Source organism: Prinia subflava, chromosome 21 (genome assembly GCF_021018805.1).
Source record: "Prinia subflava isolate CZ2003 ecotype Zambia chromosome 21, Cam_Psub_1.2, whole genome shotgun sequence".
NCBI lineage: Eukaryota > Metazoa > Chordata > Aves > Passeriformes > Cisticolidae > Prinia > Prinia subflava.
Window position 1 is genome coordinate 5070632 of NC_086267.1, and position 18037 is coordinate 5088668.

Here is an 18037-nt window from a genome sequence, read left to right on the forward strand (position 1 = left end):
GATGTCACCAACCCTTCCCCGGGCTGTCACCGACCCTTCCCCGGGATGTCACCGACCCCTTCCCGGGATGTCACCGACCCCTCCCCGGGCTGTCACCGACCCCTCCCCGGGATGTCCCCCCCCCCTCCCCGGGCTGTCACCGACCCCTCCCCAGGATGTCACCGACCCCTCCCCGGGATGTCACCGACCCCTCCCCGGGCTGTCCCCGACCCCTCCCCGGGATGTCACCGACCCCTCCCTGGGTTGTCACCGACCCCTCCCTGGGTTGTCACCGACCCCTCCCCGGGTTGTCCCCGACCCCTCCCCGGGCTGTCACTGACCCCTCCCCGGGTTGTCACCGACCCCTCCCCGGGCTGTCACCGACCCCTCCCCGGGATGTCACCGACCCATCCCCGGGTTGTCACCGACCCCTCCCCGGGCTGTCCCCCCCGCTCCCCCCGGCTCTCTCCGCCCCCCTCATTGCGGAGTCCCTCAGGCCCCGCCCCCGCTGGTGGGCGGGGCCGGCGCGCGCGCCCCGCCCGCTCCGCGCGCCTCCGCCTCGTTGCCATGCAGATTTATGCGCATATATTTGCATGCCGATGAGGCCGGGGTGAGGGAGGGAGCGGGTCGCTTTCAAAATGGCGGAGCGGGGCGGGCGCGGCAGCGGTCACGGCAGCCTGGACAAGAGCATCACCCTCCCGCCCGACGAGATCTTCCGCAACCTGGAGAACGCCAAGCGCTTCGCCATAGACATCGGTAACCGAGCGGGGGGAGCCTGCGGGGAGGGGGCGACGGTGGGGAACGGGCGGCGGCTGCGGCCCCGCGGAGGGGACCCGCAGGGGGCCGGGCGGGCGCGCGGGGCGCGCTGGGAAGTGTAGTCCCCTGCGACCCGCGTGCCAGTGCGGGTGGGCGCGGGCTCACTACAGCTCCCGGTGGGCTGCGCGGTGTGGGGGCGGCGCGGGGCACGACGGGAGTTGTAGTCCCGCCGATGGGTGCCGGCGCGGCGCGGGCGGGGAGCGGCACTACAGGTCCCGGCGGGCCGCGCGCGGGTAACGGGCCGCGGGGAGCCGGGCGGGGCGGCCCGGCTGGGGCTGCCCTTGGCGGCCAAGGGGGCACGAGGGAGAGCGCAGGGGCTCGGCCGGACCGGCCAGGGGATGGCGGGGCTGGGAGGCATCGGCTGCACCCCCTCAGAGCGCGCCGGGCCCTGCCCCAGTGCGCCAGGCCCGAGTGCGAAGCCCCTCGGCCGCCCCCCGCCCCAGGCCGCGGCCCGCGGGATGCTGCGGGCGCTCCTCCAGCTCCCGAAACCGGCCTGGAAAAAGCAAAAAAGGCCAGGGACGGTGGCTGTGGCACTGCCCGGCCAGGGCAGGGCGGCTGCGGGGCTTGGCGTGGGTCGGGGTCTGTCACTGCTGCCTCGGTCACCCTCAGAAACAGCCGCTGCCGTGTGCACCCACCCCAGCACCCGCCACCGCCGATTTCCCACGTCCTGAGCAGAGGGACAGGGTGACAGGGTGACACACGCTAGGGTGACACACGTCAGGGTGACACCTGCGCGCCGCTGCCGGGAATCGTGCAGGGACAGGCTGAGCCTGTTTCCAGTTCCTCCCGTGCAGGGATCAGCAGTCGTTGTGTGGACACCCACTAAGCCAAAAGTGCCATTTCACGCGTTTTCCTTCTGTTTTACGGTCTCGAGATCAGTGGGATTTGTTAGGAGAAAAGCCAGGGGAAAAAGAAAACCAAGCTATTACTCCTCAGGTGCACACTGCTCTGTGTGGTGGAGGCTCAGGGACAGAGGGAAGAAAACTGCACCATAACAGAAAATCTTGTATCACCAGTTACTTCAGCCCCTCAGGAGCTGCTGGTTCCGTGCCTGTGAAAGTCACAGCCGGAACTGGCCCTCTGTGCGGGTCAGCATGGAATTAGAGCCGTGGGATTAGTTATAAAACCTAGTTACATGTCTCAGCTGGTGTTCTGAATGGATTTAAGTCTTTACAAACTGGGAGAGGAAGGGGATAATGCACAAAGCGTGGCTCTGCATAGCGTGGATCTGGGGACGAATTCCTGCAGCACCTGTGTCGTTGTCGGTGTAAAGAACGTGACATTCCAACACGGGCTTTGTGATCCTCAGTTTGGAGTGTGGAGGGAAGCTTTTCCATAAAAAGCTGTGCAACCCCTCACCACTAAGCACCAAGCCCTCACCTTTTAGCAGGACAGACCGTGGGTTTTGTTTACGAGAAACTTCAAAGCACTGGCTGGGGCACTGAAATCAGATCCAAGGTCAGAGAAGCTTTATTGCTTTTGTTGCTATAACTGTCTGTCCACGGCCTCACTTAAATTTTCCTGGAGTAAACTGCCTACTTTTCTCCTACAGATTGTAAATATTTTCCTAACAAAAATATTTGAGCGTGGAAGAGCTGACAGTGCTGTTACCCAGGCAAAGCTACACACTCTAGGGATTATCTTTCACCTCTGCTGCTTCATTTCTTGGTTATTATTAGGCAGCAGAGTGCAGTGAATTTAGCCACTATTTAGGATCTAATTGCCAGGTTTTTATTTACTTTCAGGACTTTAATGTTAACCCAATAGTGGATCACAGTTATCCTAAGAGCTGGAGCACTGTGGTGGAAAACATTGAAGTTACTCAGTGTAACCCCAGAAATCCACTTTTGCAGGTCAGATGCAAACACAGGGCAAAGGGTTGAATTCTGTTTCAAGGAGAGAGTTGAAAGTTTTATTGCCACGAGCAGAGTGGAGGCATGAAGGGGGTGATGAGGCTGCTCTGCTCAGACTTGCACATTGGTAATATCTCCAACTGCTGTGTGCTTGAGAAACATCACTCTGAGCATTCTTTACCCCAAAGCCAAAACCAATCTTGCAAAATAATTACTCGGTGCAGAGGGTCATTTTCTAACCAGCCATGAGTTTGCAGACTTGTCCCTAAAAGCAGGGTGAGAAGATTATTTAGGTGTTGCTGCTGAAACACTCTGTGCACACGGGGGGCATTGCTCAGTGGTGGCAAACCAGCTGAGAAAATCCTGGTACAGATTTGGGGGCGTTTCACAAAGTCTCCAAACAAGGTAAAGAACAGCAGTACATGTACTGGCCTGGCTAATTAAGAATTTCTACTGCTCATCCTCACGCCACATCAGCTGGGCACAAACTGAATTTATGGAGCTTTTCCTAATTAAGAATTTCCACTGCTCATCCTCACGTCACATCAGCTGGGCACAAACTGAATTTATGGAGCTTTTCCCTCTGGTGATGCTCTGGGGGTTAACCAGGCCAAGCAGTTCCTCAACAAAGGTCCTTTGTGTATTTCCATTAATTCTCTCTGCCTGTAACTGAGGAGACCTGGAGAACCAAGAGCTGACATAAACATAACTTGTATTGTTTGCTCCAAGGTGAGGCATTAATCATAACTTGTCATCTCTTTATGAACAGGTGGTTCATTAACCAAGTTGGCTTATTACTCAACTGTACAGCACAAAGTGGCAAGAGTGAGATCTTTTGATCATTCTGGAAAGGTGAGAATTCCATCAGGGATCATCTGCATGTGATTGACTCACAGGAGTGAAGTTCTGGACTGGGTAGAACACAAATAGTATCCAAACCCATCTAATAACTTGTTCTATATAAAACTTTTTGGGAAGTGTTTGTATTGCCAGGTACTGTTTGAAATATTTATTTTCCAGACAATAAGTGTGGTACTTTTGTAAAAAAAACCTGCTCCTATGCAGACATAACTTTCCTCATGCAGAGGGATTTCCTGCATGGGAGAATTGATTATCTCAGCTTAAGGAGAATTAAGACCTGTGAAACTCTATTCTTCTTTGACATAGCTTGAGGTGTTATGTTTAATGGCATTAACACAGTTTCAAGGGCAAAAAAAGCACAAGTATTGACGTTCAGTAGTTCAGCATTTTACCTTGTTTCTGCAAGAATGTTCTCTAAGAAATCCTTTTCTCTTTTAAAGGACATAGACAATGAACCTTTGTATGAAATATCTGTTCAGGAGGAGATTACAGCTCGACTTCATTTCATTAAATTTGAAAACACTTACATTGAAACCTGCCTAGATTTCATCAAAGACCATCTTGTCAATACAGAGACAAAAGTCATCAAAGCCACGGGTGGTGGTGCCTATAAATTCAAAGACCTTATTGAGAAGAAGCTGGGGTTGAAGTAAGTGGAACTGCTTTTTCTTCTGTAAAGAATTAACTTACACCTACTCCAAAAGCTTTTATCATTTCCTGGGCATGCTCAGAGGTAATTCGTGTGACAGTCATTTATTGTATAGCTCCTACCTAAACTTCATGCAAAGGCTTGCAGGAGAACAAAGGGCAGCCCCATGAATTTACAGCCTCATAAATTTACTGTTCAAACACCATTATCAAACACCAAATACTAAAAAGCTTATACTGAAACCTGCCTAGGTTTCATCAAAGGCCATCTTATCAATACAGAAACAAAAGCCATCAAAGCCACTGATGGTGGTGCCTATAAATTGACACCTTCTATGCTGTAAAGGTAGAAAAACATTAATTTACACCAATATTAAACATCACTGGGGAGAGCTTCAAGGCACCTCTCTTGCTGTGATCTGTGTAATACATTCCCCAACCCCTGAGGGCCTGTGCTCATCTTTTACACTGCCTTTACAAATTACTTATTTCTCCTGATAAGCTGGACTCTGTTATCTGTTTATTTCACACCAGCATCCTTTAGCACCTTATTGGCTGTTACTAACGATCAATTGATCAAGATAAGGAGGCAGTTTCCTCTCTTATCTCATGTGGTGCACCTGGTTTTGGTTTTTATTTGGTTCTGACATACTCAGTTGGTCCCCAGGTCCAAACCAGACCAGCTTCTCCCTCGTTGAATACACAAATCATTCTGTAGGAGTTGAGATGAGTCTGTGCCTTGTTTGTTTCCAAGCCTCAGGATATTTCCTGTAAGAATTTCCATAAATCAATTACAGTTCAGAGCCATAGAAGTCAGCGTGTGTTAGCTGACTTCTCAATCATCTTCTCTAAGTTTTGTACCACATTCCCAGACTCCACACTGGGGATATGTCCTTTGTCAATCCTGCTACTCTTGTGAGAAGTCTCTTTTTCTGTATTTGCTAATCCCAGTTGTAGGCTCCTCCCTTTAATCTATGATAAACAAGTGCTGAAATGTTGAGGGGCCTTTTGTGCTTCATTAGGAGGCAGGGGAACAGCAACAGACAATTAATTATTCCATGTTGGGAAATTGTTTTCTGAGGTTCATTTCCAGCTAAGCTTCCTGACCTACTTTATGGCAGGGGTGCACAGACCATGAAAGGAGCAGGGCAGGAAAGAGCAGTGTAAACAAGCAAACAGGATTATTTGGAATGACAACAGGATTAAAGTTACCGTGTAACAGAACTCCAGGCTGGAATTCTGGCATGGCAGGGGAGCACCAGACCACGTGCAGACGGAGGTTTCGAGTTTCCAGGGAGCTGGGCTTGTGCCACATGGTGTGAAAACTCTGCAAAGTCAGTGCAGACTGCAAACTGCTGCTCCAAAAGCAAACTGCCTTATCAGGAGGGCTGGGACATTTATTTAAGCCTTTTTCCCTCCCCCTCAGAGTCGATAAAGAAGATGTAATGACCTGCCTAATTAAGGGGTGTAACTTTGTGCTGAGGAACATCCCCCACGAGGTGTTTGCTTACCAGAAGGATTCAGACACGGAATTCCGGTTCCAGACAAACCACCCCAACATTTTCCCGTACCTGCTGGTGAACATTGGCTCAGGGGTCTCCATAGTGAAGGTGAGTGGTGGCCAAAACGCTTCCTTGGAGATTTAACAAAAGTGATCTGAAACTTCTCACTGGTTCAGAATTGTACTTGTTTCTTCTTGGTTAATGCAAGGTTTAAAAAGAAAATTCTGCCTTTTTAAAAAGTTTATTTCTGTTAATTGCAGAGTTATGAATGCTTTTCCATTCGCTAATTCTTTATAAATTACATTTGATTTTATGTTTTTAGAAGTGGTTACATTACCTGATGAGGACAAAAGCTGTCAGATCAAAGTGATTTTTGATGTTTGTTTTGTCACACTATTGAAGAGACTAAGTTTAATGTCTATATTTAGCATTATTTGCCAAGAATTAAATAGAAAGATTCCAAAATTGCTTGTGGTGTATGTGCAACGTGCCCTTCTCACCTGCCATTTCCACAGTGGAAGGATTCCATCTCCACTGATTCCACTGTTCCAAAACCCTGCACACTCTGCCATTTAAACCTGTGTTAAACATTATAACAGGACTTTCTAAATCAATCTGCCTTGTTTGTTTCACAGGTAGAATCAGAAGACAAATTTGAATGGATTGGGGGCAGCTCAATTGGAGGGGGAACCTTCTGGGGTCTTGGAGCTCTGCTCACCAAAACAAAGGTATCCAAGTGTCTCTTTTAAGGGGGTGGGATTAAATTGACTCCCAAGATAAGGGATGCCATGAGGCTTCTGACTGTTTTATATGTGCTGACCCACCCTAGTTTTCAGGGGAAATTCAACAAAATATCTGCAGATAAGAAAGAGGTTGATTGTGGTGTTCATCTTTAAAGGAGCTCCACTTAAGATCTATCAGATAGGGACTCTGGATACATATTTGTCATTAGAAATAGCCTGTCTCTGGCTGGCAGGGTTCATTCTAACTCTGGGTTTGGTCAGTAAAGATGCTGCAGAGCTCTGGCTCAGGTCAGCTGTAGTAACTTTGCTTCTCCCCCTCAGAAATTTGATGAATTGCTGCAGCTGGCCTCCAAGGGCCAGCACACCAACGTGGACATGCTGGTGAAGGACGTGTATGGAGGTGCCTACCAGACCCTGGGCCTCAGTGGGAACCTCATTGCCAGCAGCTTTGGGAAGTCCACCACAGCAGACAAAGGTACTGGGATAAAAAAGATCTACACAAACATGTCCTCTGGCTCTTGGGAATCAACTTTATACTGATCTAACAAGTAGAGCTGAAAATAATCACCAGCTTCTTTCATGATCTTGTGTTTTGCCTGCACAATATTGATTAAAAATATTATACAGTACTGCGTTATAAGCAGACATTTCAATTTTCAGTTTGGGATTGCCTAAGCCAAGAGAAAATTAAAAAAACAGCTGTCTGGTTAGCCTGGGGTTAATTCATTCTTGTGGGAAATAGATGTGGCTTTCTGGGCTCCAGAAAGGCCCTTTGGCAGTGATTTACTACAATTTGCAGTTTATTTGCAGTATCTTAATGGAATACTTGCAGTGCTGCTCAGGCCAAGAGGGATGGGTGAACCCTCACCCGTGGTTCCTAGAGAGAAAAAGTAATTCCTGTCATCCAGGAATGGTTTTTTTTTCAAGAAATGTTTCACATAGGCTTAGTGAGGTTTTTTTTCCTGGTGTCTTCAATCAAATCACACTCCTCCTTATCAGAAGTACATTTTATGTGTGAGGTTTTTCTTGGAGGTAACACTTTTCTTCTCCACACAAGGAAAACTGCTCCAACCCCAACTTTTTCTTGATTTTTCTTCCCCCACCTCCAGGCTCAGTTAGCAAAGCACAGTCCACTGGAGCTTCCTCAGTGTGTGTGTGTAATTTGCTTTATTCTTCCTGCCCTTCCAGAGTTTTCCAAAGAAGATATGGCCAAAAGTTTGCTCCACATGATCAGCAATGACATTGGTCAGCTGGCCTGCCTCCATGCCAAACTGCACAACCTGAATAAAATCTATTTTGGAGGGTTCTTTATCCGGGGCCACCCCGTCACCATGCGCACAATAACCTACAGCATCAACTTCTTCTCCAAGGTAAGGAAAACACAGGGTTCCCTACAGCAAAGTCACATTTTAGGTATTTTTCTAGGCTGTTGGGATACCTTAATAAATGAATTTGCACATGAAGTAAGCTTAGAAGGCTGCTCCTTAGGTAGGTAAGGCAGGGTTGTGTTGTGGGAGGGGTGAAATCAATGTGAAATGCCTGGGAGTTGTGTCTGGCCCTTTTTCTCTCTCCCTACCTCCCTCTCTCTCTTTTATTATTATTTTTTGATTGACAGTCTGTCTTGTAGCTCCAAGTAATGAGTTTCCACTGTGTTCTTAGATAAGTCACCATCATTATTCAATTCCTCTTGCTGATTTGCATCTTTCCACCCCCAGGCCATGCAGTGTGGGGTTGTTCTGCTGAGACAGTTGGCATCAGTGGGGTTTTGTTATTAAAGACAAAATCAAACCCCAGGTCGACCAAGCTGAAGTTCTTTGCAGGTTTTGAAAGCTGTGGAAAATCCTGAAGATTTTTGACTAGGAAAAGGGTCCAATCCACAAGCTCGTTAATGGTTGTGACAGGTAGATTAGCCCTGCACTTTGGGAATTTTATAGAGCAGATGACACCATTTTTTCTCATCTCAGTGCTTCATGTAAGAGACTCCTGTGTGCTGCTTTTCCCCCTCTTTATTTCACCATTGTTGTCCCTTTCTGTAAAACTTGCTGAGTTCCAAGAAAGCTGTTGCAAAACTACAGCTTTAGGTTGTTGTAAGAGACCCTTTGCCAGGGATTCAAATCCAAATCTCCCTTTGAGCTGGAGCTGCTGTGTCCCTGTAGCTCCCCTCAGGGTGAGCTCTTCCCACACTCACTGCTGAATTCCTTGGTGTCTCACCCACCTTAGGAAAGCTGAGGGGTTCTGCTGTGAGGATGGAGGGTTTTCCTTCTCAGCCTTCCTGTATTTTGCATTAATAATCAAATTATTTGGATGGGGGAAATGCTTGCCTGTGGGTAATGCACAGTGTCTGCGTGGTGTTGAAGGGCAGTGCAGTGAAATAAAGACCATGAGCAGTGCTGGCTGCAGTGGCCCAGCTTACCTTGGCAATCACCTTGCATTTCCAGCCTGCTGAAGCAAGAGGAGTTGAATATTCATGGAATGATGCAGTGGTGTTTTCCAGGGAAGGCCGTGGAGCACACACCACTGGTGCATGGGTGTTTTCTAGCTGTGTGATAACTGGGGAATGGTGTGTGTGAGCAGTTCCTCCTCGAGCTGTTCCAGAAGCACCATTAAACTTGCTGAATGTGTGAGAATGTAGCACAAATGACTATTACCATCTTCTAGTTGTTTCTATTAAATTAAAGTGTGAAACTAGTGACAAAAGAAGTGCCTGTTAGCCCTCAGGGACCATCCAATTGCAATGTTTCATATTGTGGCAGGGAGAGGTTCAGGCATTGTTCCTGAGACATGAAGGCTACCTGGGAGCCATTGGGGCATTTTTAAAAGGAGCTGAACAAGACAGTAAGTACAGCACTGCTCTGTTCTGTATATGCTGTGTTCTGAAATGTCAGTGTACTGTCCAAGTTTCTCTTAAGAGGCTGCATGTAAGCTGTTGCCTAAATAAATCCATTTGGCACTAATAAACACAGATGCTGGGCTTTGGTTTTATACATTCTGGCAGGGACATCTTAATTTCTCGCTGGATTTCCTGCTCACCTTTGAGAAGGCAGCAGGACTGGGCTTTTCTCTTCTCTGCACTTCTGCCAAGAGCAGTCACAGCTCTAAATCCAGCTGGGGAAATGCGGGTTTGGAGAACTTCCCCCTCTTTAAGAGGCCAGTTTGGAATTCCTTTAATGTACTGAGGAAGACCAGCATCTCCAATCTGTGTTTGAGAGTGAAAAGCCTCACAGAGGAGACCCTTCTGTCCAGATCCCTTGGATCCAGGGTGCTTTGGTGGAATTCTGCCTATTTAGTTTTCCTTTTCCCCTGTTGATGTGCTGGCAAGCCAGGCAGTACATTGGTTACAGTGGCACAGCCACAGGCTGCTAATGGTGCTTAGCTCAGTAAGTATCAAATATACACCTCCAAAAAATGGATGTGGAATTCTTTTCCTGCCCATTTGATAGAGATGGGCAAGGAACCAGCTACTGAGGAATTAAAGACATTGCTTCTGCAGCATGTACTGTTCATCTGAGCTCATTAAACTTTCCTCAAATAAAGCAAATCTAGAAATAACTTTAGTGTTTCTCTGAAGCTTACATCGTGCTTTGAGAGTTCTGTAATACTATTTTGTTAAGAATGGATCTAGATTTAGAAATAAGAAATGCTCAGTGATAGTGCTTTGGAAGCATGCTGATTAATGACAAAGAAATGGGGTTAAAAAGAATGATTTTAGAACTTCAATTGTCTCTTGTCTCATTCAGGTTGAAGCTCTTTGGAGCAGGTAATTCACTAAGTGGTTGAAACATCTCTTTTGGGAGTTAGAGGGAAAAATTCTGTTTGCTTTTAAAGACAAGGGGGAGCTGGCTTGTGTAGTGCAGCACTGCTCAGAGGGATGCTGGCTCTAGACTCACTCACGGGAGTATTCTCAGTTGTATTTTCAGATTATGTGTGTCTGTGTCTTTCTCTTTTCTAGATCCAAACCAGTACAGCTGGGGAGAGAATTATGCTGGGAGTTCTGGGCTCATGAGCACATCCCCCGATGTTTACCCCATGCAGAGAACACGGAGTGGTACAGTATGTGCTGTCTTTTCTAGACCTGTGTGTGTTCTCTTAGCAGTGCTGACCTGGACACAGGTGATGATTCTCCAGCTGGTTTCTTCTTGCCCCTGAGGCTTCTGCTTCCCAGAGAAGTGACCAGTCTGGTGTCTGTGGTGTTTACTGGTGTCCTGTGTGGTGTTGGATGGAATGCTTCATAAAACAGACTGGCTGCTACTTTACCTTACTCTCCTTCACCAAAGTGAGGGGAATGTTTGTCTCTTTCTCTGGAGCAGCTGGATTTTGCTGCAGCTGAAATACCTCAGAATTTGGAATTTAATGTTCCGCCGTCTTTCAGCAGTGTTAATTTGCTTCCTATGAGAAGACAAATACAAGATTGGATGGAAGAGCACAAGCTCAGTCACTTCTTAAAGTCACTGACAGTACAGCAATTCTGATTTCACAGTGGATTATTTTTACACTGGATAATTTCTGTCTATAGGGTGGCCATGGATAAAATAATCCACAGAGGGAACTGGATTATTTATGATGACCTATAATAGTCTGCAAATCTGTCAGTCTTAACTGTGGCTGGACTTCTGCAGCCCTTGTGCTAATTTAATTCCTTGTGAATTAATTACGGAGTGAGTTCTAATCCATCTCTCTCCTTTCTCCCCTAGTTTGACATGCTGGAAATGGACAGATTGGAGAGACCACTTGTTAACCTGCCACTGCTGAAAGACCCCTCCACCTATATCCCAGACACTGTTGACCTCACAGATGATGCTATGGCCAGGAAATACTGGCTCACCTGCTTTGAGGAGGCACTGGATGGGGTAAGTGTCACAAAACTGTGAGTCCTGTGTGAGTGAAATTTAGGAGACAAACCTTCTTTGAAGCAGCATGTTTGTCCTGTAAAATATTCCTGCTGTGCCACCCCTCTGGAAGTGCAGCTCCTCTTTCCCTGTAACAGAGGCACCTGACATTGTCCCAGTCCTCTTAAGGAAGGGCTTGACCCCTTCAAAGGCAGAAATGTTCTTCTGTGGTGGTTTTTTTTAGCTTCTGAAAGGTGTTTTCAAAGCATTTTCTCTCTTTAATGCCACTTGGGCCTCTCTGTGCAGAGCTGCAAGCAGGACAGTTACACAAGCAGAGGCCAGAGATCCTTGGGTTGTCCCTCCTGTGGGAGGAACCTCTCCAGACACCTCTCCATGGGAAGAGCAAACTGAACCAGACACGAGTTACTGTTTCTGCACTGAAACAAATTCAGGCAGTTCAGTGGAGTAAACAAAAAGAGAACACAAGGGGTCGATGTGCACCGTTACATTGCTGCCTGTTTCTCCTTTAGTGGATGTGCCTTGTTATTTTTCTCCCCTCCTCTAAGCAGTCAGAACTTGTGCTTAATTTCTGACGGTACAGTCTGGAAAACAAACTTTAAATCTTCTGGGATGAACAGAGACATTGAAATTGTTGTTTACTGTTTGGAATGAAGGGAGGCTGGGAGGTGCTGTGTGGGAGGGAGCAGCCAGGCTGCAGGCACAGAACAGGGAGGCAGATGGAGGGGTTATTGCTCACACTGAACTTCACATCAGTTACAAGGAGGAAGAGTTAATTTGGTAACTCCAGCGTTGCCTCATTTCTCTGCCAGGTGGCAAAGCGAGCTGCAGCCAGTCAGCCAGACTCTGTGGATGCCCAGGAGAGAGCTGAGAAATTCCGGCAGAAATACTGGAACAAGCTCCAGACTCTCAGGCAGCAGCCCTTGTAAGTGTTTTTGTTTTCCCTTTTGCATCACTTGCTGCTTCTGTTGAGCAGTGAAAACCCATGCAAACCTAACCAGGTTGTGAAGCAGAGCAAACAAAGCCAAGTAGGCTGAAGGCTCAGGCAAGTATCAAACATCAGATCCTCTGCACAGAGATTTTGGATTTCATGTGTTGGAGTTGAGCAAAAAAATTCTATCTTGGCAGAAAATTTGTTATTAAAAATTTCTACATGGTTATTTAAAATAGCAGCAAGTTAATTCTGAACATTCTCCCTCCCTGTATTCTTATTGTAGATTTAAGATTACTGAATCTACAGTAAATAATTTTATTGTAGATTCTTATTGTCTATTCAATAATCTTATTGTACAGCCAGGGTTTAGCACCTGTGACTTCCAGCTTCAGTGCTTATGTGAGGGGCTGTGACTTCCAGAGGAAACAGAGGGAAAAAATAACTTTTTCTGTTTGAAGTAATTGATTTTTCCCCCTTCTCCCTTTTTAAAGTGCATATGGTACCTTAACAGTCAGAAGTCTCTTGGATACAAGGGAACACTGTTTGAACGAGTTCAATTTTCCAGATCCTTATTCCAAGGTGAGTTCAAGACACTTTTCCAATACTCTGAAAGTGTACAAGTGATGGATGGCTCAGAGGGAAGGATTATGAACCAATTCCTGCACTGGGGGAGGAGAAACAGCACTGGGGAATGGGACATAAACCCCTTCACCTGAACAGGCTCCTGGTGAGGATAATGATAACCAAAAATACCAAACCAGCTTCAGTTGCTTGGCAGCCCTGAGGTGCCAGTCTTGGTGGCAGCCCTGCTCCTGAGCAGAGTGTGGTGGCTGCCCCCAGACCCTGCTCTAATTCCCTCCTCTGTGGTTGATTTTTGTCACTTGGTTGGTCCATGAACACAGAGGACATGCTTGAGCTGGCCTTGGGACTGAGACAGCCAAGGCTGGGTAAGAAGTGTTGGTCTGTAAATGTGATGTTTCCTGTCTGTCTTACAGGTAAAGCAGAAAGAAAATGGAATAGCCTTAAAGTGTTTCCAGAGCGTGATCGAGTCCCTGGATTCCCTGGGCTGGGAGGAGAGGCAGTTTGCACTGGTGAAAGGACTTCTGGCAGGGAATGTCTTTGACTGGGGAGCAAAGGCAGTTTCAGAGTAGGTGTTACAGCCTTTAACAGCACCCTTTAAGCTACAGAATGGCCAGTTTGGGCTTTTTTTTTTAAAATAAAGTTCCTCAATCTCCCCGTCAGCCTTTGTACAGCACTGTTGCACCCTGCAGCTGGTTTAAGTCATTACATTTTATGTTGGTTTGCAGACCCAAAAATGTCTTTTTTTCCCTGTACCCTACTCCTGCAAACATTGCTGGGGCTGTTTTCTTTTAGCATCACAACTCTGATTTAATGTCCTGATGAACCTTTTGTTTTTAACATGATCACAAAATAAATTTCCCAGTCTTGGGTCCCCCAGTATAAGCAGCGCAGTAAAATTGCTGGGCAGCAGTTAAAGAGATGTTTGAATTCCACTGATGTGAGATGGAGGTGTTGACGTTTGTGCCCTTTGTTTCTCTCCTGTTCCAGTGTCCTGGAGTCTGAGCCACAGTTTGGGTTTGAAGAGGCCAAGTCAAAGCTCCAAGGTAAGGGGAGATCTGGATGCTCATGAGGGAATGGAGTGGGAATGTTTGTGGGGGTTCTGCTGCCCAGATAACAAGGAGTCATTAGGACTCATCAGGGTTATCTAAATGCAGACCCAGAGTTTGGGTAATGCTCCAAGGGAATGAAACCTGCAGACTCTGTCCTCAAACACTGAGCTGGTCACTCATTGTTGTGTCCCTGCCAGGGAACAGTGTCCCTGCCAGGACCCAACTCACACCACTCCAGAGCTGCAGTGTGAAAATTCCACTTCAGCCCCACTCTCATGGAGCCATTCCCATAACAGAGAGCTCAGGAACTCTGTGAACCCACACATTTAACATTCCAAACTCGAGCTCAAAAGCTTCAATGTTTCAGTGAGTGCAGCATGAACCTCCTGCTTGTACCATGTGCAGAGTGACTGCTGATAAGGGTTAGTGGCTGCTGATAAGAAATGCTGACACTGCTCTGTCTGTGCCACAGAACGTCCCTGGTTGGAAGATTCCTACAGCCAGTGGCTGGAGCGACTGAAGGTAAGGCCCTAAACCCACTAATTAAACACTTTAATCATTAGAGTAATCGTGGGGTTTGAATAAAACTTTGTTCAGACAGCCCAGAACAAATCTCAGTAATCCCATAAAGAAAGGAGTAAAGGAGTTACTCTAGAACGTGGTTATTTCCCAAGCTGCTTCCCAGAATTCCCACTGGAGCCCAGCTGCTCTCAGAGCTGCTCCAGAGCCTCCCCTCATTATCAGGGCTCTTATTTCCATACACCCAGACCCCTGAATTTAAAAACCTGAGCCAAATGCAGTGTTTGAGTTGTTCCTCCCTGAGTAGCCAACCTAAAACTGGCATTAATGTGGGAGCTTGCTGGAAGTAATGAACTTACCAATTAGCAAAGCTTTTTTTTTTTTCTTTCCCCATGTGATCTCTTTTACCATTTAATTAAGATTAATTAAAAAGCTTTTGTGTCTTGGTGTAAATCTCTCTGTTGGAAATGGCAGCCTAAAGGTTGGGGATGAGCAGGCTATGGCAAATCATTACATGCTCCATCCTAAAACAAAGCACCAGCTAATCTTGTGTAACAGGGATAATTAGGGAACTACAGGCACTGTCCTGTCAGTTTTTATTAGGAATTAAGCATTTTTCAGTTCTTCTGCTGGTATGAACTGGAGTGAACTAAGTTTCATAACACCAGGTTGAGAACAAATGAAGAGGTTAATGGAGAATAGGCACTATCTTTTCATTTTAGGATGTCACTGCCCCCACAGTCCATCCTGCCCTTTCCTGGCAGAAGGGATTCCTGTTCAGCCAGCACCAGGCTGGCTTAAAACACCCTCCAAGGTAGGTCCAGCTGGCACTCAGCACGTTCAGGATCACAGCCTGACTCTGGAGTTAGGCCTGGCTTGAGCTGGCAGTGGAGGTTTTATTGCTGGAGTTAGAGAGCCCAGTCTCAAACACAGCACAGGAATTGAGGCTGTTTTAAACCCCTGTGCAAAGACACCATCAGGAGCCCCATTCCTCCTGTCTGTCACTGGTGTGTGCTGGGAGTTTGCTGCAATCCAGACCCAAAGGCTCAAGTGTTTGAGGGTGTGAAATGTGGGGGTTTGGAGGAGTAGCTGTGAATAACAAACTTCCCTGAGGTGAGTGGTGCTCCATCCTGAATGCATTGGTTTTCTCTTGCAGGAAGGTCCCCCTCATAAATGTGCCTTAATTTTCGCAGATAACAGTGGGATAGACATAATTTTAGGAGTCTTTCCTTTTGTCCGAGAGCTCCTTTCTAGAGGGACAGAGGTGAGTGGCTTTCCTTGTGCATTCCTGTGGAGTTCTGGTAACTGCTGGAAGGTGTCACTGCCCACCAGCAGGACGCTTCTCTGCCAAACTGGGAATAATCCAAGCACCTGGAATGGCAGAGCCTGACTCTGTGCCCTCTCCTGGCACCTTCCCCCCAGGTGATTTTGGCCTGTAACTCTGGCCCTGCCCTCAACGACGTCACCTACAGCGAGTCCCTGATCGTGACCGAGCGCATCGCGGCCATGGACCCCGTGATCCAGTAAGCACCACGCCTGCCACCCTCCCTGGGCAGAGCACAGCCTGGGCACTGCCTGCCTTGGCATTTCCATCCTCAGCAGCATCTGTGACCTGCAGCCTCAGCCCAGGGCAGAGCACTTGCTTTTATAAAAGTGAAAAATTGAGAAATTGGGTCTTTCTGGCACAGCCGTAGTTATATTTCTTGTTGTGTCTTGACAAGCACTCCAGCTGCTCTACCAGGAATTTTCTATGCTAATAGAGGCAAATCCATGAATCCTGTGAATCCATGAATTCTGTGTCACACACAGAATGTCCCCAGGAGAGGATGCAGGGCTGACTGAGCAATCCTTGTGCTCAAGGAAACATTGTGTTTCCTGGTGAAGTCCCTGCAGCAAAGGAAACCTTTGCAAAAGATACTTCCATATTCCTGCTTCTCTGACTTATTCCCAGATGTACAAGACCCTGCTGAAGCAGCTGTTTATTTTTTTATCTTTTTAAACAGCTCTGCACTGAGGGATGAGAAGCTGCTGTTGGTTCAGACGGGCTCCAGTTCTCCGTGCCTGGATCTGAGGTACGTGGGCAAAGTGCCACTGTGGGCCTTGTGTCCCCCAGCTGCAGGGGGGTCAAAGGTTTGGCTGTGGAGCATCCCAGCCACCTTTCCTACTGGGAATCACTTCTGCACACCCATTAGGAGGTGCTTAGTGTGGATTTACAACTTGTGACACTGCTCAGGCCTTACAGCTTTTGGCTCTTAGTGAGGTGTCTGTGTTCAGGACACAGCTGGGTCAGAGCAGGTCAGGGTATGGCTGATGTCAGAGCCTGCAGCTGGCCAAAACCCCCTGGGACAGAAGCATCTCTTCACCTTGTTCAACCCATTTCCTTCTGATCAGTTCCTCTATTGGAGACAGCACTTACCCATGAAAAAATCCTAAACTGGGTGCATTTAAACATTTCAGTCAATGCCCTTGGCTTCCAGGTGCTGCTGTTTGCTGGCACCAGTGACTCCATGCAGAATTCCAGCTGGCAGCTTGGGGCAGGTGTGACTGAGGTGTGGCCATGGTGTGGCCACAGTGATGGCCAAGGTGTGTCTGAAATGTGGCCACAGTGATGGCCGAGCTGTGGCCACAGTGTGACCATGGTGTGGTCAAGCTGTGGCCCTGGTGATGACCAAGCTGTGGCTGCAGTGGGGCCAGGGTCATGGCCATGATGGTGGCCGAGCTGTGGCAATGGTGGTGGCCAAGCTGTGGCCGAGTTGTAGCCATGGTGGTGGCCACAGTGGTGGCCAAGCTGTGGCCACAGTATGGCCATGGTGTGGCCGAGCTGTGGCCAGGGTGGTGGCTATGGCATGGTCGAGCTGTGGCTGCAGTGTGACCATGGCATGGCTGAGCTGTGGCCACAGTGTGACCATGACATGGCCGAGGTGTGGCCATGGTGGTGGCCAAGCTGTGACCGAGCTGTGGCCGAGCTGTGGCCATGGTGTGGCCGAGCTGTGGCCATGGTGGTGGCCATGACATGGCCGAGCTGTGGCCATGGTGTGGCCGAGCTGTGGCCATGGTGTGGCCACAGTGGTGGCCGAGCTGTGTCCACAGCGAGGCCGCTCTGACCGCGCTGTGTTGCAGCCGCCTGGACCAGGGCCTGGCCGTGCTGGTGCGGGAGCGGCAGACGGACCTGGTGGTCATCGAGGGCATGGGCAGGGCCATCCACACCAACTACTACGCCGTGCTGCGCTGCGAGAGCCTCAAGCTGGCCGTCATCAAGAACTCGTGGCTCGCCGACCGCCTCGGGGGCAAAATCTTCAGCGTCATCTTCAAGTACGAAGTGCCCTGTAAATGATGGAGCTGGCACGGCCGATGGACTTGCACTAGTTTTACTTTAACTGTAAAGAATGTATTTTTATTACAACAGGGACAAGAGTTCACAGGAAATTCCGTATTTATATTGTGCTTTTGTGACTTAAAAAGCGACAATATGATTCACTCTATAGTCTACACACTCAAATATATATATGTATATCACTCATTGTTTATTTTGGTAAGTGTTTATTTTAATGCTGCAGTATTTGTGATGAAAAGACTTTATTTTTTTGTTCTGTGAGACATTCATATAGAAATATATTTAAATGTCAATGAAACCTTTTTTATACATCTCTGCCTACTCTGCCAGCAGTGACACAACACCTACCAAATGGTTTTTAACTAAGTGAACC

At 47.8% G+C, this 18037-nt stretch overlaps 1 protein-coding gene across 2 annotated transcripts; it reads left to right on the forward strand.

The window, feature by feature from the left end:
• Positions 1-570: 570 nt before the first annotated feature.
• Positions 571-17962, forward strand: PANK4 (pantothenate kinase 4 (inactive)). Of its 2 annotated transcripts, XM_063417222.1 has the most exons (19): positions 574-735; positions 3418-3500; positions 3950-4158; positions 5584-5767; positions 6295-6387; positions 6724-6877; positions 7591-7772; positions 9156-9237; positions 10352-10452; positions 11094-11249; positions 12059-12171; positions 12672-12759; positions 13176-13327; positions 13750-13805; positions 14284-14333; positions 15487-15594; positions 15753-15853; positions 16334-16402; positions 17451-17962. In XM_063417222.1, the coding sequence occupies exons 1-19, from the start codon at positions 618-620 to the stop codon at positions 17662-17664; spliced, it is 2313 nt and encodes a 770-aa protein (XP_063273292.1). In that variant the 5' UTR covers positions 574-617; the 3' UTR covers positions 17665-17962. The 2 variants fall into 2 exon arrangements, with proteins under 2 accessions (XP_063273293.1, XP_063273292.1); XM_063417223.1 differs by lacking the exons at positions 15753-15853; positions 16334-16402; positions 17451-17962 and adding an exon at positions 15053-15144 and having other exon boundaries at positions 571-735; positions 15524-15542.
• Positions 17963-18037: the final 75 nt, after the last annotated feature.